The sequence below is a fragment of the Podarcis gaigeae genome (genome assembly GCF_964106915.1).
Source record: "Podarcis gaigeae genome assembly, chromosome: 13".
NCBI lineage: Eukaryota > Metazoa > Chordata > Lepidosauria > Squamata > Lacertidae > Podarcis > Podarcis gaigeae.
The window spans coordinates 17067360-17093608 of NC_139689.1; the positions used below are offsets into that span (position 1 = coordinate 17067360).

The 26249-nt window shown below is 46.6% G+C and overlaps 5 protein-coding genes across 10 annotated transcripts in view; 2 read left to right on the plus strand and 3 right to left on the minus strand.

Annotated features, from left to right (window-relative positions):
- RNF40 (ring finger protein 40) overlaps positions 1-3355 on the minus strand; it is a 14176-nt gene extending 10821 nt beyond the window's left edge. The window contains exons 1-2 of one of the 3 annotated variants that reach the window (XM_083707344.1): positions 3075-3355; positions 1505-1823 (exon numbers count right to left, since the gene is read on the minus strand). The gene's annotated coding sequence lies outside the window, so the exon portion shown is untranslated. Of the gene's footprint in view, positions 1-1504; positions 1824-2666; positions 2734-2854; positions 2981-3074 lie in introns of those variants that run through there. The other 2 variants (XM_083707343.1, XM_083707345.1) reach the window with 2 other exon arrangements.
- Positions 3356-3459: 104 nt separating this feature from the next.
- On the plus strand, positions 3460-8337 carry CFAP119 (cilia and flagella associated protein 119). The gene is made up of 9 exons (XM_083707553.1): positions 3460-3564; positions 4674-4705; positions 4919-4984; positions 5460-5629; positions 5949-6019; positions 6168-6284; positions 6790-6850; positions 7670-7747; positions 7940-8337. Exons 1-9 carry the CDS (start codon positions 3541-3543, stop codon positions 8110-8112), a joined length of 792 nt encoding a protein of 263 aa, XP_083563679.1. The 5' UTR covers positions 3460-3540; the 3' UTR covers positions 8113-8337.
- LOC310829204 (uncharacterized protein) overlaps positions 6679-26249 on the plus strand; it is a 119905-nt gene continuing 100334 nt past the window's right edge. Inside the window, exon 1 of the mRNA XM_083707438.1 lies at positions 6679-6689. The gene's annotated coding sequence lies outside the window, so the exon portion shown is untranslated. The remainder of the gene's footprint in view (positions 6690-26249) is intronic.
- PHKG2 (phosphorylase kinase catalytic subunit gamma 2) lies at positions 8817-19403 on the minus strand. 4 transcript variants are annotated; one of them, XM_083707480.1, is made up of 10 exons: positions 19249-19403; positions 17000-17128; positions 16535-16710; positions 15528-15582; positions 14710-14775; positions 14431-14594; positions 14026-14116; positions 13279-13432; positions 11050-11175; positions 8817-9763 (listed from the first exon to the last, which is right to left on the minus strand). In XM_083707480.1, exons 2-10 carry the CDS (start codon positions 17092-17094, stop codon positions 9479-9481), a joined length of 1212 nt encoding a protein of 403 aa, XP_083563606.1. In that variant the 5' UTR covers positions 17095-17128; positions 19249-19403; the 3' UTR covers positions 8817-9478. The 4 variants fall into 4 exon arrangements, with proteins under 4 accessions (XP_083563606.1, XP_083563609.1, XP_083563608.1 ...); XM_083707483.1 differs by having other exon boundaries at positions 19289-19310; XM_083707482.1 differs by lacking the exon at positions 19249-19403 and adding an exon at positions 19132-19152.
- On the minus strand, positions 22032-24798 carry TMEM265 (transmembrane protein 265). The gene is made up of 2 exons (XM_083710382.1): positions 24071-24798; positions 22032-22783 (listed from the first exon to the last, which is right to left on the minus strand). Exons 1-2 carry the CDS (start codon positions 24275-24277, stop codon positions 22622-22624), a joined length of 369 nt encoding a protein of 122 aa, XP_083566508.1. The 5' UTR covers positions 24278-24798; the 3' UTR covers positions 22032-22621.

The following is a 26249-nucleotide window of genomic DNA, read 5'->3' on the forward strand; positions in this document are numbered from 1 at the left end:
CACACACACACACACACACACACATCAACAAAATATGGTCCATCATCATTTACCCTAATGAGGCACAAAACTATAACTAGATATGAATTTCATCCCCCCTCTTTTTTAAATTGACCATTAATTCTAAAAGGGTGCAGATCAGTGGCAGAACACATGCTTTATTTGCAAAGGTCTCAGATTTGAACCCCAACATCTCCAAGGAGGATTAGGAAGGACTCCCTGCTGAAAGCTGGTGCCAGACACTGCCAACAATACCAATCAACAGTCTGAGTCAGTATAAGGCAGTTTTCTATTCTTTTAGTTAAAGATAGATAAACGTATTGCTGTGCATACACTGACAGATAGGATATAGACAGTAAAAGTAAGTATGAAGAGGCTGTTGGGCGGAAGGATGTTATAAAGGAGTCAATATGCCTATTAAAGAGTGAGAAAGAATTTGCTGGCACTAATAGGTGAACCTATGACCTTGCTCTTCATCAAGCCCCTGCCTATGATGTTACTTTTGCTCTCCCAATAAGGTTGTTGCTTAGTTGCCCAACTGCAATTCTCCTTGATATGGTACTTAATTTCTACCCATATACAAAGCTAAGGTGAGGGAAGGCCCCTATATAAGCCTGAGTCATTTACAGTGGTGCCCCGCAAGACAAATGCTTCGCAAGACGAAAAACTCACTAGACGAAAGAGTTTTCCGTTTTTGAGGTGCTTCGCAAGACGAATTTCCCTATGGGCTTGCTTTGCAAGACGAAAACGTCTTGCGAGTTCTTTCCCTTTTTTCCCCTTTTTCTAAGTCGCTAAGCTGCTAATAGCGCTAATCCGCTAATAGCCGTGCTTCGCAAGACGAAAAAACCGCAAGACGAAGAGACTCGCGGAAAGAATTAATTTCGTCTTGCGAGGCACCACTGCCTTTGAAATCACAACTGGTGTTGTTAAAAGACAAAAATATGCCACAGGGTCCCATGCCCCTGTTGAAAAGGTTCACATCAGGAAGCAAACCTGGAAGCTGCTGCTTAACATTTTCCTCTAAAAGTGATGGGGGAAGGTATTTCTAACTCCTAAATCTTAGCATCTAATTTTATGCCACCAGTCCTGCAGAGATATTTCAGATACCCAGCTACCAACATCCAGTTTCTAGGCAAAATTATAGGCATGGATTATTTTTTTTCTGGTCCCAACCTATATAATATTTATTACAGAGTTGCCTATTTAAAAAGCCTGATCTGGAGCATACTTGCGCCCCCAAATTCCCAACATTTATTTCCAGAAAGGGGGGGGGGGTTCTTTTAAAAAATCAAAACAATTAATTGCCATGTAGAGAGTTCTCTTCTCACAGTGCCCAGCCAGATGCCCATGGGCAGCCCACAAGCAAGACCTGAGGGAAACAGAACTGTCAAGCTCAGGTTCCCCAGCAGCTGGTATTCAGTGCAAGCTGCCTCTGACAGTTGAGGCAGAACGCAGTCATAACTAGTGGCTGCTGACAGCCTTATCCTTCATGAATCTGTCCAACCTCCTTTCAAAGCTATCCAATTTGGCAGCCATCATGGCACCTTGCAGAAGCGAATTTCAGACTTTTACCACCACCACCCCTCGAGTACTTCTTCACCCTGCACTCAATCCCCTGGTCCTCACCGTGGAAGAGATGCCCCCCAGGCGGATGGGCTCAATCAGGGTAGTGGTAGTCTTCTCCTCCCTGTTGGATTTCTTCTCAGGGGGCCCTGAGCCTCCATCCCCAGCTGCCCGCTTGCTCGCAAGTCCCGACATGGTGACCCTGAGCAGCAGGCGAGAGCAGAGGAATCAGGCAGTCAGCCAAGGGGGCAGCGCTTCAGCTACAAAGGGAAGGAAAAAAGAGAGGGTGAGTTGCAGTTGCCCATAAGTAGACTAGTGTGACATTAATCCTCCCATACTCAAGACCAGGTACTGCTTCCCATATCTGGTCAGAGCTACAGAAAGAAGGGAATCAGCTATGCTAAACAAAACAGAGGGCAAAAGCGGTGTGTGGCAGGTAAGGAAATGCAGCGACATTATCAAGGAAATCATGGAAATTTTTATAAGAGGGCACAAAGGGGAACAAAAGTTGCAGATATGGCTGCTAACTCCCCCTCCCCCTGTGTGCTCTTTAAAAGTTATATACCAGGCCAAAAACCAACAGGTGTCCCCTGGCACAGAGGCAGTTAATGAGGAACAGGCACCTGCTGAACCACTGATGTCTATCTTGGTGCTGTACCAAGAGCTCTGCTGGGCGGAGGAGTGTTGACAAGCAGATAAAAAGAAAGCATAGGCTTGGAGAAGAGGTAAGACTTAGAAGAAGAAAAAAGAGGAAGTCAAGTAAACTATGGAAAAATATTCTTAAATTTGAGAGTTAACAAACCAAAATAAGGAGTGAAATAAGGGTGGGGGTAAAAATGGGAAGGAGGCAAACACTTCACGCCCTATTTTTAAAGACGCCCCAGCATTGCTCCTTCCCTCTGGCATGTTTTTCAGGTGCGAGGGGTGGGGGTCCCGTGTCCCTCCACCAGACGCGGCGGGACTCGCGACTCCCCTCGGACCCTCCGTCGTGGGGAGACACTGGGGGTCGCAGTCCCAAGAGCCTCTGCAGGGCCAGAGGTTCCCCACCCGACCCCGCCAGGACCCCCTCACAGCCCTGACAATTCAGGGAAGGATGAGGCCACCTTTCAAAGGGCAGCATCGGAATACCCGCCAAGGCGGGCGAGGCTTGTTCTGGGGAAAGTTCAGTTAGGACCACATAGGCAAGGCGGGGGGACCTCATTAAGGCGGGGGGGCGGGGAGAGCGGGAGACGTGCAGGGAGCGTGCTGTGAGGGGGGGTCTGGTGTCGGGGGGATCTCCTCTCACACTCACCTGCCTGAGCGCCCCTCCCCCCGGCTGCGGCTTCCTCGTCCTTCTCCCCCCGCCCCCCATGCGTTACTCCGGCCGAGAAACGCCAGCGCACCTACTGCGCATGCTCTCCCGCAACCATTCTCAAGGCCCAACCTTCGCCTCTTTGCCGAGTGCGCACGCGCAAACCCAACCTCAAGCTATTGGGCAAAGCGCGAACCAGGGCTGCGCTGGTTAACCTCACCGAGACGCCTTAACGGAAGCACGCTCTGTGATTGGCTCTTTCTTTATCGTAGACTTCCCATAGTTAGAGTGATGCGCGCCGCAGGAGACCCTTGAATTGGAGATTTCGATCCAACATGTCAACTTGTGCTTCAGGTCCTTAACTTAAAATGCACATTTTAATCCAGTAAGACTCTACTCGGCGCCCAACACTCAGGTCCCTAGAGGAATAAAAGCGCTTTTCTAGCTCTATGGCGTCCGAACAAAATGTTATGATGTCGCTTTAATTTTTCTATCTCTACTGATACTCTCTCCCCCCCCCACCGCCGGAACACTTCAAAGAGAACCTCTACAATTGGCTAAGCGCTTCGCCCTCAAGTGTTCCTCGTTCTTATTGGATGAATTTCGACGGAATTCCAATTGGCTGAAGCAGAGATTGCTATGGCAACGCGTGATTCCCCCAACTTTCTACACTCCGACAACCAGAGATGGGGTTGGAGGGCTTCCAGCAGGTGAAAGGGGCGGGGAGAATTCAATAATATTCACGTGCAGGCCAATATCTCCCATTTTTACTTCGAACATATTGCTGGGGAAACGGGGTGGGCGACACGAGGCAGAAACTCAACTGGGACAGCTTTTGGCGCAGTAGAAATGGTGGAAGGAAACGCTTCGCCCGCCAAGTGCCTGCCTGTCGTGCAGCTGTTGAAATCACAGGGGTGTCTGTCAGGATTGGGAAGCGATCCTAATACCAAAATTTGTCAACGTTTCATAGTAAATAATAGTTATCTACCAGTGGTAAGAATAATAATCCATGCCGAAGTATAAGTTGTGATGATAAAATTAATAAAAATACTGGTATTAGAATAAAGTGCTGGCCTAGGAGACTGGGTTCAAAGTTTTACTTAGCCAGTAAATAAGCAGTTTTACTTAGCCAGTAAATAAGCAAGTCTCTCCTCACAGAGTAGTTGTGAGGATAAAATGAGGGCAAAACCCCATTGCAATACCTACCCCAAGCATTGTAGAAGGTGAGTAGAATGCATGCACATGTGAAAAACTGCAACTAAAATACATTTCAACTGAAATGCAGTGGCACATAACTGCACAGTGTGGATTTCTTAGGAGGAGTCCGTTTTCTATCAATTAGAGAAACTTGGACTATCTGCCATCTGTCCTCACATTTTGCATAAACCACCAACATAAATGAAAATCGATTACGGTAAATAAAAATGTTCTGTTTGACGAAAAAAAATTACCTTATTTGAAATTATAGCAATATGGCTTTCAGCTTTAAATTGTGTAACCAACACTATTCAAAGCACGCTTCAGCCAAGTAGAATTTGTTCCCATTGTGGCACGATAATCTGCCACCAAATCTCATTGAAATAACCAGTAGTAATAATAGTAGTACTAGTAAAACATGTCTCTCCTGTATCAGCCTCTACAGGCACTGTAACTCTCCAGTGGCTTGACTTCACCCCCAAAGGCACATTCTTCTATTGTCTCTTGAAACAGACAGATGCCAGCAATAGTAGTATACAATTTGGTCATACAACTGTGTAAGAAAAAATATTTGTAAATTGATCCCTAACACTCCTACTCAAAAATTATTTCTGTTTTTCAGCCTCGGCCTCATAAGGCAAAGATATGCATGTGGTGAGTAACTGCTTATGTGTATTAATTTAGAAGAAGCATTAATTGCCACATCCTACGCCAGAATCAGCTGTATTTTGGTGCATGGCCTGAAAATCCTTGAATTTTGGCATTGCTGCATGTTTGATGCCCATTATACCTAAGGCTGCTTGTGTACATTAAGAACATGAAGCTGTTTTTCAGGTTACTTGCTTTCCCTTGTTCTTCCTGTTCCAGGAAATATCTAGATGTTCACTCCATGGATTTAATCAACAAGGCTGGAACCACTGATGAACTGAAGAGGTGATGAGACTTTAAGACTAAGAAACATTAGCCATGTCGGTCTCTTACCAAAACAAACATATAAGTAAGAGTTACTGTGCTGAATAAACACATAGAGAATCGGGCTGCATTCAGGATGTTCCAGATAAAGGAACACATCCTAAATGCAGAGCGACAGAGGTTAAAGTCCTCTAAATTTTAAAGAACCAGCATTGGCTATACATATTTAACCAGACACTGTTTAAAGAGGTTACTAAGAATAGGTGGCTGGATATATCCAAGTCTGAAGAATCAAACTGGCAGTGAAATTTTAAAAACCTTGATCTACTCCCTCACTGTTCTCAGGTGCAGAGTCATCTTATTGCAGTTAGCTGTGCGAAATAAAGGCAGACTCCTACCAGTTAAAGGAAATAGTGATGATGGAAGAATGTTGTCATTCTCCCATCAAACAGGATTGTCTATAATCCTACCTCCCTATTTCCCTTCTTCTCTGCAGCCTCCTCTCCAGACTCTTGGATTTGCAAGATTTCGAAACAAACCCACGTTCCACTATCTTATTGGATCTGTACTTCTATACCATCCAGTTCTGCCGGGAGCAGGGCTTCAACAGGGAACAGACCTCAGCCTTCTTCTCAATTGTGAAGGATGTACACGAGGCCTGTGTAGGTAAGCAAATGGATGTCAGAAGAGAGAAGGGAGTTTTGTGAATGGAAAAGAAGAATGAGGGGGATGTGGGAAAATGTGACCGCAGAAGCCTCATTGGGAGCAACGTGGCATTATAAAGAGTAGGATACTGTCTTAAGTACACAATTCCTTTAGGTTATTGTGGATGCCTGTTGGTGCTATAGTGATGCTGCCTTATCATAAGGCAAAGAGGTGAGAGTAACACCCAGAGCCGGTCCTGTTGGCTGCCAGTTGGGGAACTGGGCTGTAGAAAAAGGGCTTGAGAAGAAGAACATGATGCTTCCACCTTCTTCTCCTGTAGAAACACCACTGCCCAATGTGGAGGAATGCTACAACTACTTCTCTGAACTTGTTTTTTGCCACTCCATCCGGGTGAGTGTGTCCAGACAGGGCAAAAATGATAACACAACCAAGATGTCATCCCTCCCCAATATTCCTCTTTTCAGCACTGCGTATGTGGAAGGGAATGGCACCCCCCCCACACACACACAACCTTACCTATTTTTTCACACTTCTTTAGAGACCCCCCTTCAGCATTGATCTCTTCAATCAGAACCAGCTGGTGCGCCTAACAGACTACATGATCAACACCTACTTCCGCCACTACAAACTATACAAATATGCTTTCACTCCACAGGTAAAAATTTGTCAGGGTTTGGGTGGACGGGAAGGAGCTGTCATGTCACCTTCCCATGCCATGGGAGGAAAGAGCTTGCAGGATCCTGGATGATTTATGTGTAGCACAAGGGATTAAACATGGACTCTGATGCTCCCGTGGATTTTGGGGTGGGATCCAACATTGCCACTCAGCTTCTATCAGCGGAACAGGAAAGGAAGCAATTTCCAGCTATTCCAAAGGAGCAGCACAAGAGCTTCAGCTCTGGAGGATCCCCCAACCCTCTAGAGAAGGTATAGGGGGAGAAAATTGCTGAAGTTTGCTTCCTTCCCATTCCACTGACAGAAGTCTTACCATCAACCTGAGCAACACTGCTGGATACGGCCCTTTGTTTTTAAGAGCAAGGTACTTGCCTTTGTGGAAGCAGTGAAAAGCATCAAAATGTGACCAGAAACTAGCCAGCCAGTGAAATCAGTGGATCACTCCTCAGCTCATACATACTGGTCCCAAATCCTCTCTTCCCTAGGTGCGATTGGACATATCATTCACTTACATTGGGATGCCTGAACCAGAGCCCAAATATGAAGGTAAGTGTGGGCAGGCCCAGATCCCGCTCCCTCTGAGCACAACAGTGTAAGCTGGCTGTCATTCACCTGTATTGACAAGGATGTTAAAGGAGTGAAAAAGAAATTGACCAATCCTTCTAAATGAGGACATCTCCTGGAATAGAACTAGGGGAAGACAAAAGCTACATATAAATCTGTGGCAGAAGGTGCCTTTAGAGCAAGCATAGGCAAACTTGGCCCTCCAGATGTTTTGGGACTACAATTCCCATCATCCCTGACCACTGGGTCCTGTTAGCTAGGGATCATGGGAGTTGTAGTCCCAAAACATCTGGAGGGCCGAGTTTGCCTATGCTTGCTTTAAAGTAACATACAGACCTAGTTATATAGAACGCCATCTAAAAAATATGTGTTTATTATAGGAAGGCATGTTCTGCCAGATTAAATTGTCAGTTCATTTAGCCCAGTATTTATTCTGACTGGGGATCTCAGGCAAAGCTATATCTTGCCCAGCTCTATGATCTTGAGAGCCTTTTAACTGGAAATAACGAAGGATTGAACCTAGGTTATGTTCTGTGTGAACAGCACACGTTTCACCCCTGAGAGATGAGTCTTCCCTCTTTGGGGCCATGGTGCTCTTGCTTTGAATCAGTACTTGGTCCTCAAATGCTAAAATGTCACAATAGCCCCCTGTGTCTTGGGTTAGGTTGAAGTTTTTACAACTACCAAGAGGGTCCTACAGGCCCAAGAGAGGCTGTAGGAAAGGATACAATAGCAAGAGTTGTTGCCCCCAATCCAACCCTTTCCCCCCCAAAGGGTTTTTAACATCTCTTTCTTCTACAGAAGCAGCAACTGAGGACTCAGAGGCAGCTTTGTCACCTCTGCAGGAGGATATGGATGAGACAGCTATTGCTGAAGAAAGTAAGAGAGGGTGGCTCAGTGGCTGGGGCGAGTGTGTAGTATCCAGGGTGAGCTAAAAAGTCCCCCAGCTCAGATTTCATCTTAGTCATGAGGTCTTGGGTGTATTCTTTTTGGGCGTGGGGGGCACTCCTGAACCCCAAAGTGGTAGCCTAGAGGTGAGTGCTCTCTCCCGCTTATTCTGCCTCCTCCTAGGTCCCACCGCTGTGCTGCGAGAGTACATTGCAAACCAGCTCACCCAGGAGCTGACCATGCTGCGCCTTTCAGTAGATCAGCGCTTGAAGGCAACGGAGGACCAGTTTAATGCCAAGCTGCTCCAGCTGGAGAAGGGCCCGGGCAAGGGGGGTGCCAAGGGCAAGAAAAAATAAGCAGGTTGGGAGGCGAGAGAATTAACTTTTTAGATTAGAATGTTGAGAGGTTATCAGGGCCCAGCCATAAAGTATCTCATTCCTCAAAAATTGTGGAAATGAATAATAGTTAAAAGGGGGTGGCCAGATAGACCACACTTTTAAATGCCTTTTAGAAACCTGTTTTTCAGAAACTTTCTACAGAGAAACCTGTGATGTTAAGACATTAAAGAGCTTTCCAAACAATCGGTACCACTGTTGCGCATCTTCTGTGTGTAGGATCCAGGCTGTATCTCCTCTCTCTCACCCTGCTGCATTCCCCAGCCGAAGCATGCAAACCATTGTATAGAGTAGGTCTCCTCACACCCTACTAGCAGAGCTGCTACACTTTGGGGGTGCTGTCTGAATTGGGGATGTACGAGTATTGCAGGCATCATGCGTCCATGCCATCTCCCTCACTAGACCAGCTGCTGGAGTGAAACTTACACACTGCCTGTCTTCAGATTTTCTCTTGAGTCCCTTTGATTCCCACTCTGTCCCACTCTTCTCAAGCTGAACTCTTTTCCCGCGAGTGCACACCCCTTCCAGCAGCAACAGGATGCCCCCCACCCCCAAAACATTGAACACCCCTTGGATTTTTCGCAGGAGAAATTCAACTCTGTGCCCTCTCCCAACTGAAAGGATACAGCCACTTCTTAGGAAGCAAAGAAAGCCAAAGTCCGGCATCAGTTTTGGTCACATTCCATTTTATTCTAATTGTGACATCATGGATGTGGAAAGATGGCACAACCAGGTGGAAAATAAAATACAATATCATCTACAGAGAAGGGTCGAGCCCAATTCCTGCTAGTAGGGAAAGGGAACTCTGCAATTTCCAATCCCAATCCACCCCCTTCCTCCCTGGACCACCCATACTGGCTATATGCAAGGATTGATCCCTCAGCAATAGTGAAGTTGGCTGCTTTGAGGGGCAAGAGGTAGCAGGTCTCCTTACTGTGGGAAGAGATGCAAGGACAAAAAGTCCTTCTTCTGGCAACACACAGATAAGCCTCCCTAATCCAGACACATCTAACAATTCAGATGCTCTGTATTCTTGCCCTACACAGATCTCAGGGCCCTTCCCAGGTATGTTAGGGGACCCTTAGTTTCCGACAGCCACAAACTCAGGAATTCGTTCCGGAAGGCAAAGAAGTCCTTGTTCCCCAGGAAATTGGACCCCCCCCCCCATTGCATGCAAGGATGAGGATACCTCCCCACAGGAGGTACTTGCCGTTCCCCCAAGAAGAGATGGAAGGTGGTGGGACAGTTCTTGAAGTGGCTCCTGCCTCCTTTCTTCGTTCAGGGACCCAGTGATTCCACAGTTGCACAGGGAGCAGCAACCGGGTGTTTAGTTGGGAGGGTCGTCCACCGCAGACGCAGGGGCTTCCTCCCCCTCTGTGCTGAGCAAGACAAGCTGGATGGCCTTGGGGACATTTTCAAAGAGGGCGGCCCGGTTCTGCTGCTCACCTTTCTTGACCCAGTGCCCATAGATGCGGAAGGCGCACGCATCAATCAACTTGCGCACTCCCTTGAGCGCATAGGGGTCGCACATGAGCATCTCCTTGGTGACCGGCCGCACCCGCCGGTAGTTGGAGACAATGCGGATAGAGGCCCGCACAGTCCATGCAAGAACCTATCGCGGGAAAGAGACGGGAATAGTGTCAATATGGGAAGTGAGATCTAGAAGGTTAGCAGGAGAGAACATCAGCACTTGCTGCGCCAGACTAAGACCCACCTGGTCCAGCATTCCTATTTATCAGTTCATTTATTTAAATGATTGTAATCCACGCTTTCATAAAATATATCAAGGTGGCTTACAACGGACAGAGTATAATAAAATCAGTATAGAAGTATCAGTTAAACATCAGTAGATACTGGTTGGTTAAAAATAAAAAGTTCCTATTGTAAACAGTAGTTTTCAGCAGACTGAAATAAGGCATTTTCCTGCCAAACCTCTTCCGGATAAGGAGTTCAGCAGGGCAGGGCCTAAAGGCACAGCGTCTAATGAAGGCAAAATGAAACTCAGGGGTCTGGGCAACCTCCAGATGTGTCCTGTTTGAACAGAGCTTTCCAAACCGTGCATCGCGAGTCACGACATGTTGGTTTGTCAGCTGCAGTGTGTAGGTGTGTCTCACGAGCACTTCCCACACTCCTCCCAGGGATGGAAAGGGGTTAGTTTAACCTCCGGTTTGCTAGTAAAACTGAATTACTGTCACAACATGATGCATATCTTAAAAGTGTATCACCAACGTGAAATGTTTGGAAAAAACTGTTAAAGAGGATCTCTGTGATCAAGGGGGAGTATAATGCATGAGACCATCCTGAATGTACTTTGCACTCAAGTTGTTTAGGGCTTTGTGAATTAACACAAGGACCATGAACCTGGCCTGGTAGCAAATCAACCACTTCTCCAGTGTGACTTCCCGGGTGCTTCTGGGAAGTCAACAAATGGGACATAAATGCAGCAGCCCTCTCTCCTCCTACTTCTGCTCCTCAGCAAGTAGTATTGAGAGGCATACTGCGACCTCTGATCCTGTATCATAAAGCAATCATGACCACTACTTATTGATAGACACCCTCCATGAATCAGTGACAAAGGACTATGGAAGAAACAAGTGGAAAGACCCACAAAGTTTCAGGCATAGTACCAGAAAGCTATAAAGCACCAGCGTTGAAAGGAGATGATCAAATTGGGAAGGGGGATGCACACAAACTGACTAAGAAGCCCTAATTGATCCGTTCTGCTGGTTTTGGTCAATTCACTGATTACATCTGCGTTTAAAAAAATGGTATGAAGGTAAAAAGCGAACACATTGCTTTTAGAAAACGCTTGCACGTGTTGCAGCAGGAACCACCTTAGAATAAATGTTTCCTCCTGTGTGGGAAACATTTGCATGGCAGGAGGATCAAGAGACTTGCCCTGAATGCATGGTGCGGATTGAAGAGCCGGCGTTTACGGCCGCCGTACTGCTGGAAGAAGGGGTGCTGCAGGGCCTGCTGAGCTGTCAACCGTTCTTCTGGATCCACCTGCAGCAGTCGTGAGATCTGCCAAACACACACACACAGAGTTGGGCAAGAGACATTTGGGGGAGAGGGGCATATATCTGGTGCCCAATGTAGAAGGCTGAGCAATTCAGGGGCAAATAATAATAATAATCTGTTTTCATCCCACCCTTCCTGCAAGAAGCTCAATACAGCATGAACGGTTCTCACACTGCAAGCTAAGTTAGGCTGGGAGATAGGGGCAAAGTCTTGTAATGAGTTTCCTGGCTAAATGGATAGTTGAACCAGGATCTCCTCCGGTCCTACTCTGATACTCTCTAACCAATATACGCTGACTTTATCGCTTAGTTGTGAGTTTTTCCACAGACTCTCACTTTTCCAGCTCCCTCTGTCAGTCTACTTTGCCAAACACTTCATGTCACTAGCTGCCAATCAGGGCCTTTGTTTCTGCAATGGAATCTTGTTTTTTAAACCTGCCAATTAGGGCAGAGGTGAAAGTACTGGAAGCCTCAGGCGATCATCTATTATCATGGGCAACAATCGCTGGGATCTCTTCTACCCCACTGTCACCACATTTCAAGACATGAATCTTAAAGCTGAGAAAAGCAGAAAAAGAATAATTAATCCTGAGAATGTTGGTTCTCTTTCTAAAGGGAAAAACAAGTTTTTAGTTCTCAAGGTCTAGAAGTTACATTTTGAAACTATAGAAGCTGCTGAAATATGTGACGCTTGAACTGGGAAACAAATAGGATTTTATGAAGTAAAGGGCAGGGATCCCTGTGTTACTCTTTGGTCCTCCCCATAACAAGCAAAAACAGAATACCTTAAAATATACAAACAGGATTGTATTGTGTAACACAGATGTAAAGATAATGGATTTTTTTAAAGCAGAGATTAAATGTGAGAAGGTTGTTACAATAGCAGTATTTGATATAAAAATGGTTAATTGTGTGAAGAAGCAGGGAAAACCAGCATTTTGCTTCTGGCTGAAGTCAGAAAATATATAATGCATGTGGGTTCAGCTGGCAGTCTTGCCAGGAAGGAGCTAGTTTCAAAATACCAGATTTGGCTCCATACTTGCTAGGTTTACAGTTAATGGCAGTTAGCTGTGGACTCTACCTTTTATTAGGGTCAAGTGAATTGAAAAAGTCAAATGGTGATAGGTCCTTTCGTGGACATTCCGTTTGAATGATTGGTCCAATGAGGACTCAGAACTCCAGAAAGAACCCAATGGTTGGCCAGAGGGAGTAAATATAAGGGCAGACACAGCATTCTTTGAGAGCAGTTGGTCGGGTGACTAGAGAGAGTCGGAAGGTGAACTTAGAACCACAGGAGACGGGCTGAGGGAGGCCAGCCAGGAGAGGTGTTTTCCAGGATGGTGTCTGACCAGAGTTGCCAGCAGCTGACAGTGGGCCTCAGGAAGGAGAAAGACTTCAGAGGCAGCACCATCATGGCTGAGTCTTCAAGCACCAGACCAGAAGAGAGATTTCTGAAGAAAACTGAATCAAGCCGATCAGGGGGTGAGCAGGAGTCTCAAGTGATGGGAGTTCAGTCTGACTAACAGTTGAGACACCCTTAACTACCTTGTGCTCTTTCAGTAATACCCTGACCAGAGCAGCGGAAAAATGGAGATCTGGCTATAAGGTCGGTATAGGGATGAGAACTAGGACAATTATGTAGCAGCCTCTTTTGAGCCAATGCCAGATTTAAAGTACAAGTAACATATTTTAGCAATCATCAAACTATGTTGTTTAATAAATACCTGCATTAAAGCTACAATTTTATATTAAATAAGTTTTAATGCCTATTTGTTTAACACAAGCCTCCAGCTCCATTTGTTCCATGCCTCTAATCCGCTACTCCATGTAGTAAAAGGTGAAAGCAACCAGCTGGAACTAAATAGTGGCAGCTATGAAGTAAGAAGTAGGTACACTGTATATAAACTGTATAAGACAGGGATCCTATAGGATTTAATAAGAAATTGGTGAGAAGGCAAATCCCAGTTGGGCCCAGCCGGTAAGATCCTTCACAATACCACATTGCAGAACTCTTTTTTTTCTGGGCACAGATGTTTCCTAAAAGGAGATGTTGAATGTACATGTAGCTCGAGTTGTGTTACAAGAGATGGGATTTTCACCATCTTACCAGATCTTTGACTGTGTCGGACCGGTCATCCCACTCAGGGGAGCCAAACTGGTATCGCCCTTCCATGATCATCCGAAGCATCAGCATCTGCTTACGGTGCCAGAAAGGAGGAGAGCCAGCCAAGAGGGTGAAAAAGATGACGCCACAGGCCCAACTTCAGGGAAAGGAGGAGAGAGCTTTATTTCCTGCACCCTTTTCCCAGACACCAAAATTGGAAAACAGCAAAGCAGAAAAACTAAGGAATATTGGCCAAGGAAGCACCCTATACAATTAGTGCAGCTTTTTGGAATCTTGAAATTATTATTTAATTATTTATTTTAAACTACCGTGCTTCATCCATGGGAAACTGCCAAAATACTGTTCCCCTTCAAAACAACAACAACACAAAACCCAGTCCATATTTTGCCTCCAGACTCAAGTATGTAAGCGCCTGCAAAATCTTGTCAATGGGTGTAGCTGTTCTGCCAACCATAGAATATGATGGCAGAGTTCCAAGCTATTTTCAAATAGTGACTGTATGGTGAGTAACAAGGGGACAGAGGGACAGAACATGGGGAGAGAACAACTGATTCCCCCCCCCCTCCCATTTCCTCGGGCAAAAGAACAGGGAGTAGACACCTCTCTCTCAAAACAGGTATAAAGACCCAGCTGAGCTTTGGCTCTTGTCATGGAACTTCCTTCACCCCTCCTCCCCCCAAAAACTATCCCTCCGCCAAGGGGGACAGGTGTTAGCTAGCTGTCACTTACAGGTCCACTTCCTTTCCATAACCGGGGTGGGTCTCGTCCATGGAGCATTTCAGGATCTCTGGGGCCAGGTAGCCAGGGGTCCCACACAGCTCTAAGAGGAAGGAGTTGGAAATTACAGAGGTGCATAAGGTTTGGTGCCCAAGAATCTCAAATCAGGAGTCACTGCTAGCAGGAGCTGTGTCAGTCAGAACAGCCACCCTGTTCACAGCAGACTCACAGAATATGTAGTGTTGGAAGGGGCCACAAGAGTCATCTAGTCCAACCCCCTGCAATGCAGGAATATTTTGCCTAACGTGGGGCTTGAACCCACGATTTAGGGATTAAGAATCTCATGCTCTACTGACTGAGCTATCAATGAGCTGGTCTGCCCTACAGAGACCTGTACTCAGACTGGCCCATGCCCACCTCGCAGCTTCTCCTCTGGCTTCAAGTGGCAGGAAAAGCCAAAATCCGAGAGTTTGATGTTCAGCTGGTCATCCATGAGGATATTCTCAGGCTTGAGATCTCGATGAATGATATTATTGGCGTGAAGGTAGCTCACGGCGTCCAAGAGGGCTCGCATGATACACCTGAAAGAAGAGAGACACAAGCTGAAGGAGCCGCCACTTATCAGATCATCGCAGCTGCAGACGGGCCAAGAGAGCTTCGGCCTCCCCAGATCCAGCAGAGGGGACGGCACATTACCTGGTCTCCTTCTCGCTGAGGGTCACCTTCTCCGTAAGGTAGTCAAAGAGCTCCCCGCGTCTCATCCTGTCAGGGGAATGTGAGACGGGGTAAATCCACATGCAATGGGGGTGGCATGGAGAAGAACAAGAAGAAGAAGAATTTGGATTTGATATCCCAATTTAACACTACCCGAAGGAGTCTCAAAGCGGCTAACATTCTCCTTTCCCTTCCTCCCCCACAACAAACACTCTGTGAGGTGAGTGGGGCTGAGAGACTTCAGAGAAGTGTGACTGGCCCAAGGTCACCCAGCAACTGCATGTGGAGGAGCGGGAAAGCGAACCCGGTTCCCCAGATTACGAGTCCACCGCTCTTAACCACTACACCACACTGGCTCTCCCCATCTCCCCTTCCTACACACAATGTCTCACTAAAATACCTCTACTTATCTACACTGAAGAGGAATTTCAGAGGCACAGCAGCAAGCACACAGGCATTGTGGGTTTGAAAGCAACACCACTTCAGCCCGCAAGGGCCTGGAAGCCTAGCAGCAGAAATCCACTGCCTCTGTCAACTTCCCTTTTCAACAACTATTATGGCTCTTCCTCCCACCCAGCTGCCTCTCTGAGGGTGGCTTCACACATTACTTCTCAAAACCAGACTGATCGCCATCTTGGAAGAAGAGGGCCTGTAACATGCAATGGGAAAGTATGTCTCTCTATTTTTCCTTTTAATCCCTCTTGGGAGGGTCAAGACCCACAACAGCTACAAGGGCGTTTCCCATCTTGGTGAGAACAGGGTGGGTCAGCAGCTCCTCTTTTCAATAGCTTGTTACTTACAAGTCAAACACCAGGAACATGAAGGCAGATGACTCATAGGAATCTATCAGAGTAACTAGAGAGGGAGAGAGAGAAGGAGGAGAAAGAGGGGGGTTGGATTATACAGTTTGAGAGCTGATTGCTTCACCAATGTAAGATGCCAGGAAACAGCTCCAGCTCAGTGCCTAGAGACAGGCAGCTACAATGAAAGAGAGCATGGCCACAGTCTTATTGTGCTAACAGTGCTGTGTAGCTTTAGGAATGGGGGAATGGCCAATGGTAACAAATTATGAGAGCTAGAGTCCCACAGCGTAAGGGAGGTGGTCACAGGTTAGACACTGCTGAAGTAGGCAGTGGGAGGGGGGTGCATTCATCCCTTTCAGCAGTAGGAGAGCTGGGGGGAAATCACATTTGGCAACCAATGCGCCCCTTTGGTTTAAGATGGTACATGGCTAAGACTCCTGATGTAAACTAAGACTCCTGGTGTATATTTTGCTCTCGCTCTTCTGTCAACTGACCAAGTTGCCACTCCCCAACAGACCTCCCTTTGCTCCTTTCAACTCCCCCTTCCCACTTTGCTACATGCCACACTCCCAGCAATCTCCTGCTCCCCACCCCAATGCAAACCCTAAACATGGTTTCCTCCATTCCGACAGCAATTAAGGGCAGGGCAATTCTCATTACCAGTCCGCATAGCCAGCAGTCAAGGATGATGGAATTGGCAGCCCAACAACATCCAGAGTGTCACAGGTTCCCCACCCCTGATTTAGGAGTGTGCAGGATGAGACCACGCAATGATTAAGGAAGTAGAGATGGGCACAGATGTCACCATGGTGGTGTTGCTGTGAATGTTGAGATCATCAACGTGGTGGAAGGCCTAGATGCTGAGGGGGGGCAGGATTCATTTGGGAGCAACTATACAATATAAAATTACATTTGAGAAAATACTAGGGTTTCAGAAGGAGGCCCAAATATTGGGGTGCACATTTGGGTTACAGAGATTCTGGGCTGGGTGGGTAGTCACTCACTGATGTAGGGGTGTCCGGAGACCTGGCGCAGGATTTCAATCTCTTTGCCTGTCGATAAGCGCACTTCCTCGAGCTGCTGTGGGGTCATGCGTTCCGGAGTAACCTCAATAATCTTCACTGCATACTCCTGGCCTGTCTGCTTGTGTATGCAGCGCCGGACCACGCTGCTGACACCCCTGCAGAGGAGCAGAGATGAACAAACAGCAAGAGAGACGTCAAGTTTCTAAAAAATATTGGCTCCACGGTGGGGAAGAAATGTAGGACATAGGTTGGAAAGCCATAACTCCTCCAGATGTTCTGGACTACAATTCCCATCATCCCTTATGATTGGCCATGCTGGCTGCTGGGAACTGAAGTCCAACAATATATGGAGGGAAAGAGTTTATCCACTTGTAGTGTAATGGGTCCCCATCCAAGCACATTATTCAATCCATGATTACCCCGCTTTCCTGACCCACTCCTCACCTGCCAATTACATCCTTAGGGTCATATTTCTGGTAGAACTCTTTGGCTCCAGCCCAGTCCGGAAGCTCATCTTCTAGACCCACGTCCCGGGTCATCCTATTGTAGATGTGGAATGCTCTGGATCAAGAGCTGAAAAGCAAAGGGTGATGGCAGCAGTGATATTTAGACAGCTGAATACTTCAAGCACCAGCTACCCAAGAAGAGACATTTTGAAAGGTCAACATGGAAGGTGGAATGCAAGGAATGCAACACAGCAGTTGGAGAGCTAAGAAGGGCAGTAAATGTAAGAGGCAATGGATGTCTGATGTCAGGGGAGGCAGGTAGAGACATGCCAATTACCATGCCACTTTCAGGGGAGTTGTGGAAGAGATAAAGCAGAATGACCCAGTCTTGGGCAGTAACCATTGGTAGGGCATAGCTGACAATTTCAACAGACACATTTCAGCCATCAAGTTATCAAGGCCTCCGACACAAATCACAGGTTTCCTTTAGATTGTCAAACTAGTCAAAATCAACAAGTTGGAGGACTGCAATGTGGCTGCATCAGATTTCCCCAAATAGGGAAGAAAAAGACCAAAAAGCCTGAATCAGCGCTCTGGCACAACCACAATGACAGGTTTATTGCTGCCTTGACCATATAACTACAGCAAGACTGCAGGGGGGAGTAGATTGCAGAACTGATCTAAGGGAGATTGCTCTTCAAATGTCCAGGCATGAATGGTGCAGCTTATATCCTTTGTTTTCATCTTCATACTGCAACAATTCTGATATTTCTTCCTCCAAGCAACTTGGACCAACATTTCAGCTGCCTTATAACCCTGTGCAGTTAAGCTATGCTAAACCCCACAGAGGTTATGAACTCAGATCTCTCTGCAATGCGGCTGCCATCCAAAATATCCTGACTGCCACTGTGGAGTTTCATTTCAAACAAATATGCATAGGATTGCACTGTGTGTTCAATAGCCATCTACTACATCCCCATGACTCTCATATTTCTTTAGTCCTTCAAAATAGATCCTTACAACCGTGAGTTTGAAACAATACACTGCAATTACATCTCCTGGGTATCAATACAAATTAGGAAAATAAAAAGAGCCTTCTGGGTTGGACCAATGATCTGGCCATCATCCTGTTCTCATAGTGGCCAGCCGTATGCCTATGAGAAGGCCGCAAGCAGGACCTGAGCACATCCTGTGGTTTATAGCAGCTGGTTATCAGGATCTCACCACTTCTGATCATGGAAGCAGAGTATAGCCAAATAAGAACAGTTGAAGGGAACTTTTTTCAGCCACATTCCCTTCTAGACAAGCTTCTGGGGGCTACATGCCCCATGCAGGGCTGGACAGGGGCAAACACAAAAGTGGGAGGGGCAACAAGTGTCAATATAACCTTTGAACATTAGGCTACTTCCTACACACACTCACACACCCCTCTCTACCCTCCGTTCAGGGAAGCAAAGAGTTCTAGGACACATTCCAGCCAGGCAAAACCATTCAAGGAGTGTGCAAAGCAGGGCCCATAAGGGGTGTGGCTGGGGAGAGTCCTGAGGGCCAGACAGAGAGGTTGGGAGGGCTAGAAGACCACATTCGGCCCCTGAGCATGAGGTTTCTCACCTCTGAATCAGAATAAACATGCACTGACAACAGGCTTGGCAGGATAGATTTTATGATCCAGATTGTGCACAGGAGCATATCACAATCCCTATTAAACCATTACATCCCTACTAAACAATCCCTATTACATTATCTGGAGTGTACAACCCCTTCTACAAGATCTCCAAACCCATAATACCCCTCATTCTTTCCCCATCCCAGGACTTCCCCTTCTAAAAACATCTGCAATACTGGACCACCTTGAAGGACTGGTGTAAGGATTACTAAGACAGCCCTTCGTTCATTATATAAATAACCAACATTTAAACTATTATACTATAATCTATGCAGCGGCTGAGACAAGATACCCATGCTGTTTATCCTGAAAGTCCCCTTCCCAAGTCTCAATTCAGAGCCACGCAGAGGTGGGAAATGCACTCTGTTTATACTCAGAGGCACTCTGTCCGTAAATTTCAGAACCGTGGCCTAGCACTGTCAACAGGTTCCGGGGCTCATGAGAGCCCCGGGGTGAAATGAAGCCTATCGGTCCAGCCCTTCCGATTCGCCTCCCCCTCCTCTCTTCAGTGGGATTCCACACGCCGCCCCGCCCCGCCCCGCCCCGCCCGCGCACGCGGAGGGACTCCCCGAGATCCTCACCCGGCAGCGCCGTTGCTGGATGCGAGTGAATGACCCCCACCTGCAGCCGGCGACTCCCAGGCTCCGCCTCCTCTTCTTTCTGATTGGTCCGTCGCGTTCCAGAGGCGCGGCCGGGCAGTAGCACCAATCAGTGAAAGGAGAAAACAGGGTGTGTCGAGACGGACGAAGGCCGGCATCCAGTGAGTGGACGGATGGAGAGGGAGCGCTGCCAGCGGCAGCAACCAATCAGCGCTAAGGTGAAGAAATATGAGGCGGGGATTAAAAGAGGAAGCGGCTGTTTCCGAACGGCAGCAGGGGAGGGGAGAATGCTCAGCCAATGAGCAAAGCCACGCAAGGGCGGGCAAAAGAAGCGCGTTATTGACAGGCGGGTTGACCCATCGGCTGCTCGTTTTGAGCAACCTTGCTGAGGGGAGGAGCTCAGAATCCGAAGGCTGGGGAAGACAGCGGCCAATCGCGATCGGAAGTGGGCGGGAGCAGAACATTGGGGTTATTCAGGGTTTCATAATCGCGATACTAAAGGTCAGGATGAGGTCATAGCTACTACTTTCCCTCCTTCGGTTATTTGTTATGCAATTACACAATAAACACCCCCCAAAACGAAAAATACACTAGGGTCTCTCTACGGAGCAGGAGGGAATTTGTGCCTTTTATTTCTATCTCCATAAACTGCTGCCTCTTGTCTCCTGGGTGGTCCTTTCGTGTCTTTCAGTTTGGGGCAAATCAGGAGTTTGGCTGTGAACAAAATAAGATGATAATGATGATGATTCCATCTTTCCTCCAAGGAGCTCGAGGCAGCACATATTTCCTGCCTACCTCCTCTTCCGCTCTTCACAACAGTCTTGTGAAGTGAGTTCTGGCTGACAGATAATGACCCGCCCAGGGTCACTCATCGCTCATCATGGATGAATAAGCATTTGAACCTGTGTCTCCCTGACCCATCATTTTAACCTCAACTTCACAGTTGGTCTTCAGGTTTCCTGCACTGAATAAATTGCTCCATCCCATGATATCCATAGGGGAAGAAAATCCCTCCAGTAGGACACCCAGTCACCCAGAGGCAGTGTTAAAGGATTCCTTGGGCCAAAAGGCTTTCCCTCTCCTTCCGCATATGCGAAATCAAACTACATGGCCTCTCCTCCACCCCAAATTTTGCCATGACAAAGATGAGATCTCTAACATGCAGTAAGAATCGCTCACTCTCTTCTTAAGGTGGGAGGGAGGGGGTTATTGGTTGGTTGGTTTTATCATGTATTTTTAGGTTGTGAACCAACCTGAGATCTGCGGATGAAGAGCGGTATACAAATTTAATATAAACAAATAAACAAATAACACGTGCCTACCGCTCAGGTACAGTTACTGTATATCCGTTGTCTGATCAGCATCTGCCAGTAGTGGTTATACAACTGTTGTTATTAATGCTTTTTCATTAAGCATTAATGGAAGTGTAACTTCAGAACAGCATCAAGCATTACAAAGCAACATAGGCTTGTGTGCAACACCATACAGTCAAACAACATGACTGCCCCTCAATAATCCTGAGAACTGTACTTTGTGAACGGTGCTGGGCACTATGAGGGGTAAATTACAATTTCCAGGATTCTTGGGGTTAAAATGTTCTAACTGGTTAAAATGTATGGCGTGTATGAAGCTGAAGTTGGCAATACAACTCACACAGCTGTTGTATATGTATCATGTAGAAGGCTGCCACACTGCGGCCCTCAACTCTGTGCCACACCACAGAGTAACTTCATCACACAAATACCCTCAAATACTTCTAATTCCAGATGCTAACCAGCAGCCTCTCCCTTGGAGCCTACATGTAACAAGAAATTAGCGATTAAAATAGTTGACTTAGTAGTAGACTTAGTAGTAGTTGACTTAGTAGTAAAATAGTAGACTTAGCTAAGGATGCTAAGTCTGACTGACCCCCCCAACCATTCTCACCTCCAATTACAAATGGTTGAAGGCCCTTCTTTGCATATTGTATGTTGCATTAATGTACCTTTTTCATTGTCTGCCCTGCTCCATAACAAGAAAACAACAAAGAGTATTGGAGTGGCACCTTAAAGACTTGGATTTCTCATAAATCTGCTGGTTTTCACAGCGTCACAAGGTGCTGCCGTTGTTTCCTCAGTTTGAAGCAGGGTGGGTTCATAAACTGACAAAGGCAATTTTGCTTCCTTTTACGTTAATGTTTAAAGGAATGTTTACTCTCACAATGGGCTTGCCTCCACTTGGAGAATAGCTGCATCTTAAACATGCTCAGCATCATCATGTTTCTGAGCGGGTCATTACCAGTGAGCGGATGTGAGTAAAGGAAATTTAGAGCACATGTGGCTCTGTCCCACAACGTCAATGCATTTTTAAATCAGATGACTTCCCGCAAAGAACCATGGAAGCCATAGCTTGTTAAGGGTGCTAGGAATTTGTAACCACCTCCAACCACCAAGGCCAGGCAGAGGCAGCAGCTGGAATAAAATAAGTGGTAGTGCAGCGGCAGGATCTCCTGCCCTCTGTGGAGCTTGCTAGAAGTGGGTCACTTCAGGTCACCTCATTGTTGCACCGGCCATGGGACTACAACTCCTATCATCCCTGACCAATGGCCATCCCAACTGGGGCTGATGATAGTTGGAGTTCAACCACATCTGGCAGGGGGCACAACTATTCCTGCCACTAGACCCCAAGTCCAATGTTTTCTCTGTTTCTTCCAGCCCTACTCCTGTAATGGCCACCCGAGAGACAAGTGGAACAAAAAAACAACAAAAAAACCCACCCCCATGAAATCACTGTAGTGCAACTGATTATTTGTATTTTTGCATATATAATTGATGGGCAGAATAAAAATGCTTATTGAAAATAAATTAAATAAATAAAAGATTGAAGCAAGAAACACAGCACAGTGCAGAAACTATGTTCCTGTGTTTCCAATATCCTTCGGTTCCAAGGATCCTAGCATCTACACACAGGAGCAAAGCCTGAATCGGGACAGAGCAGATACTTTGCCTCAAGAAGAACTCAAGCACATCCCAGCTACACTAGAGCTTTAAGAGGTGCCTCCCAGTTCAGAGCAAAGGCCCCTCTAGTCCAGCATCCTGTATTCCATGTAGCCAACCAGATATATGTTTTCTCCTGGTGAGTCTGTAGAAGCAGGCCACAGAGATCCGATGTCTGCAGACGAAGCTGTTCCATTTCGCCAGTCTCTCTTCTAGGACTTCCACAAAGCAGGCTTTGACAAGAGTACACCAGACCAGGGTGCACATAACAAAGACCTACATAATACCCATTTCTGCTAAATCCAGCTGGGCAAGTATGTGGGAACCAGAGGAGAAGATGATCCTGGAAGTCCCAAGTCACATGTTCTTCAGGGTCATCATCATTCAGCTTGAGTTAAGAGGTAGGAAATGAGGTACACTGACACGGGCACCAGAATGATGAGGGACACCCAGACAGTGATACTTAGGACAGACAATCTCTGGGACCTCCGAGCCCAGTCAGCCGCTGATACCTGGGAACCAGCCTTTTGCTTCTCACTAGCCTGGATGGGACAAAACCAAGAGAGAGAACCTCATTATTGATGTCACTTATTTTAAAGAAAAAGCCTTACATTTTAGGTCTCCTCCTCTGGACTTACCTTTCTCAGTGTATCTTGATGATATGTATCAGGTCTAAATTTCTTTGCAACCTCTGATCTTAGTAGCCTTGACCCAGATTAAGGCTATATAATTCTAAGCTTGTTGTATAATCTTAGAAGGGTCGTACGGACGTGAAGGGGCATGGCTGTGACTCTCATTAAGGGACCCAGCACTTCTGGATTTGACTCCAAAGGGCCAACCTCCCAGGAACATCTGGCCTATGCCACAAAATGCCTGCCTTGCTGGGGAACTAAGGCTCTTTTCACAGTCCAGGTGGGGTGTCAGAGAGATGGCATGGCCCAGAACACACACCCCCAACATCCCTTTCTGGCCACACATTGCAGGGAAAGAAGATCAGTAGTTGTGGCAAGCACTCTCAGGGAATCTGGTCCACCATCTCCGGCCTTGTTGAGGAACCCCAAGGGTTCTCTGGAGCAGACTCTCATTGCCAGATGGAACGCAACGATTGCCGTGCCTTGGTTTCAGAGTGCACATCTCCACAGAGCATTCACTGCAGTTTCACCACATGACAAGAATGTGTGGGAGCTTCAAAGGCAGTAAATATTGGCTTGGGTGGGGCAGTGAGGTGGCTCCTGCCCACAACTGCAATACTGTGCTCAGGTAACATCTCTCTCACACACCCCATTTATGATGTGGATCTATCACTTTGTTTTATTGACATGACAACCCTGGATATACTACATCACTGGTTCTCAGTCACTTTTTACATCGCCTAATATAATATAACTTTGGCATGCCTTGAATTTTTGAGCTGCCCATTTGTCCTGTAACTGCCCATCTGTGGGTCCAGCTGCCCATTTTTTGTTTAAAAACCACACTTGCAAGGATACAGGAGGCACAGCTATAGTTATTTATCTGGAAAGGAAGGCAAGAGAATGGCAGAAGCTGTTAAGATCCCAGGGGGTTTTCATCTGATCAGTAAATACATTTGTAAAGGCTCAAGGTTTTCTCCAACCAAAGTGTACTCACAGTGGACCTAGTGAACTTAATGGATCCAAGTTTGCCGTGTTCACTATTTTAAATGGCTCTGTTCTGAGTATGATCAGTATCAAACCCGCTTCCCCTCCCTAAGCCTCCAGGAATTCTTTCCCTAGAAACTGGTTCAAATACTGCACTGCATCCCTTGTCTCACCCACCCGCATCCCTTGTCAAAGCAGCAGGTAACTCACCTTGGTTGCATAGATCAGTGCTAGGACTCCGATGCAAGAGCAGCCACAGATGATGCTAAATATGGCCAGACTGCGCAGTCTGTGCTTATGAAAAGGAGGGGGCTTGGCAGGCATGTCCTTCTCCTGGATGTCTGCTGGGATCATCACGATGGTCTCTGCAGCATCTTGCTGAAGGGTCCCATTTTTGAGCTCCTGCTCTCCTTCCATAGCAACTGGAAAGTTGCTGAAGTGTGCTGACAAGCCTGCTCTTTTCTCTCTGCTGTTTCAATTATTGCCACGATCAATGATGATCTGAGCCCACATTTGTGCTTCTAAATTCCAAGCCAGGAGCTTGAAATAGCCAGTGGAGAGTTCAATCTTAAGAGGGTCAGGTTCAAACCCCACCTCTTCTGTGAATTCTCTGTACAGCACTGAGAAAGTGACTTTCGCTCTTGGCCTCAAGTTTCCTTTGTGTAAAATACCTGGGCGTATTATCGCCCTACCTCACGGCTGCGAAAGGAAACGTGGAATTTAAAGAAACGTCTTTCACAAGCTGAAAGTGTTATAGAAATGATAAGGTAGCAACGCCCAAGAATTAATTTACCTGAAGCCAAAAGGGTGTGATCCTCTTTATGCCTAAGTAAGTCTCAGTTCCTCAGTCTTCAGTACAGCTCCTCTGAATGAAGAAATATTGAGAATAATCCAACATCCGCAGGCTGGGAGCTCACCTCCCAGAAACACTTTTATACACACCTGGCAGCTCCCAGTTTGTTTGGTTAGACCTTTTTTGGGCTGGGTCCCAGACTCTTTATTGGGTGAGGTCACTGTTGTTGGTCCTGACTCAGGTATGCAGGTTGCAATTCCTCCTGAGATCATACTCTGCTTCCCTCTTTGTCTACAGGCTAGTGCTTCAGCTAAACTGGGTTGCGGTTCAGGGAAACGTAAGAGCAGGAATTTCAATTAATGCAGGCAATCTGGGGGCGGTCTCCTTAGCTGCTGAAGGGAGATCAGGCTGAAATGGCAAGGTAGGCAAAATTACCTGCTGGGAGCCACCCAGAGTGGCTGGGGAAACCCAGCCAGATGGGCAGGGTATAAATAAATTTATGATGATGATCCACAGTCTCTGGGAAAGGGAGGGATGTCGTGGCACGAGTTAGCACTGTGGGTTCCTTCGCCCCTAACTTTTACACCTATCACAACTAGATTTTTATGACTTTTAAGTGGTTCCAAAAAAAAAGAGAGGGGGCGATACAATATTGCATCCACATATTGGTTGTCTAGCCCCATTGACTTCAATTTTAGAGCTATATAGTGTGGGACACACTTACTGTAGCCTTCACAGGTGTTTTTTCGGTCCCCCCCCCCAACTTTTATCCTAACAGAGATAGCAAAGCTGAATGCAGTACCTCAGTAGCAAAATGGACTCTTTTTCAACTCTTCTTTGCCAGTCCTTCAGATGCCTCTGGTCTGAGGCCTAGCACATCATGCTCTGAGGCTCAGGTGAGCTCAGCCTCCAGTTCTGCTCTCATGTAAATATGGCTAAGAACCAAACTGCAGAACTCTAGAATGGTTGTACCTGCTGGTTTACACATGTAGGTTTTGAAGTAACACAGGAATCTCATTTCACCGTAACTGAGAACTTTTTATTAACTTCCAAGTACAGGTTTAACTCTTGGATTCTGCAAGATTTCACATTTTGATCCCCTGAAGGCACTTTTTAGAATATAAAAGGGGCATAAGGAAAGGCTGACCCATCCAGCCCTCTCACTACCCCCTGCCAAAAGAACAAATGTTTCCTTTAAAAGTTGTTGTCTTGTAATTACAATTAAGCAACTGTAGCACAGAGGAACTACAGTGGAACTTTGGTTTTCAAACTTAATCCATTCTGGAAGACTGTTCAGCTTCCGACAAGTTCGAAAACTGAGGATAAATGGGCTGGCTGCAGTCAAGGGGGGGGGGGAAATGAAAAATGTGGATCAGAAGCTGTTCGGCTTCCAAAAATAGTTTGAAAACCAGAGCAGTTACTTTTGGGTTTCGCTGTTCGGGAGCCGAAACATTCCAAAACGGAGGCATTTGGGAACCGAGGTTTGACTGTATCTGTTTAAATTAAGGACTTGTTTCCTAGCATTACCTGTACCCATTTGGCCACTGCCCGAGTGGTTCTCATTTCTACAGCCACTCATATAATAGCCCCAAAGTG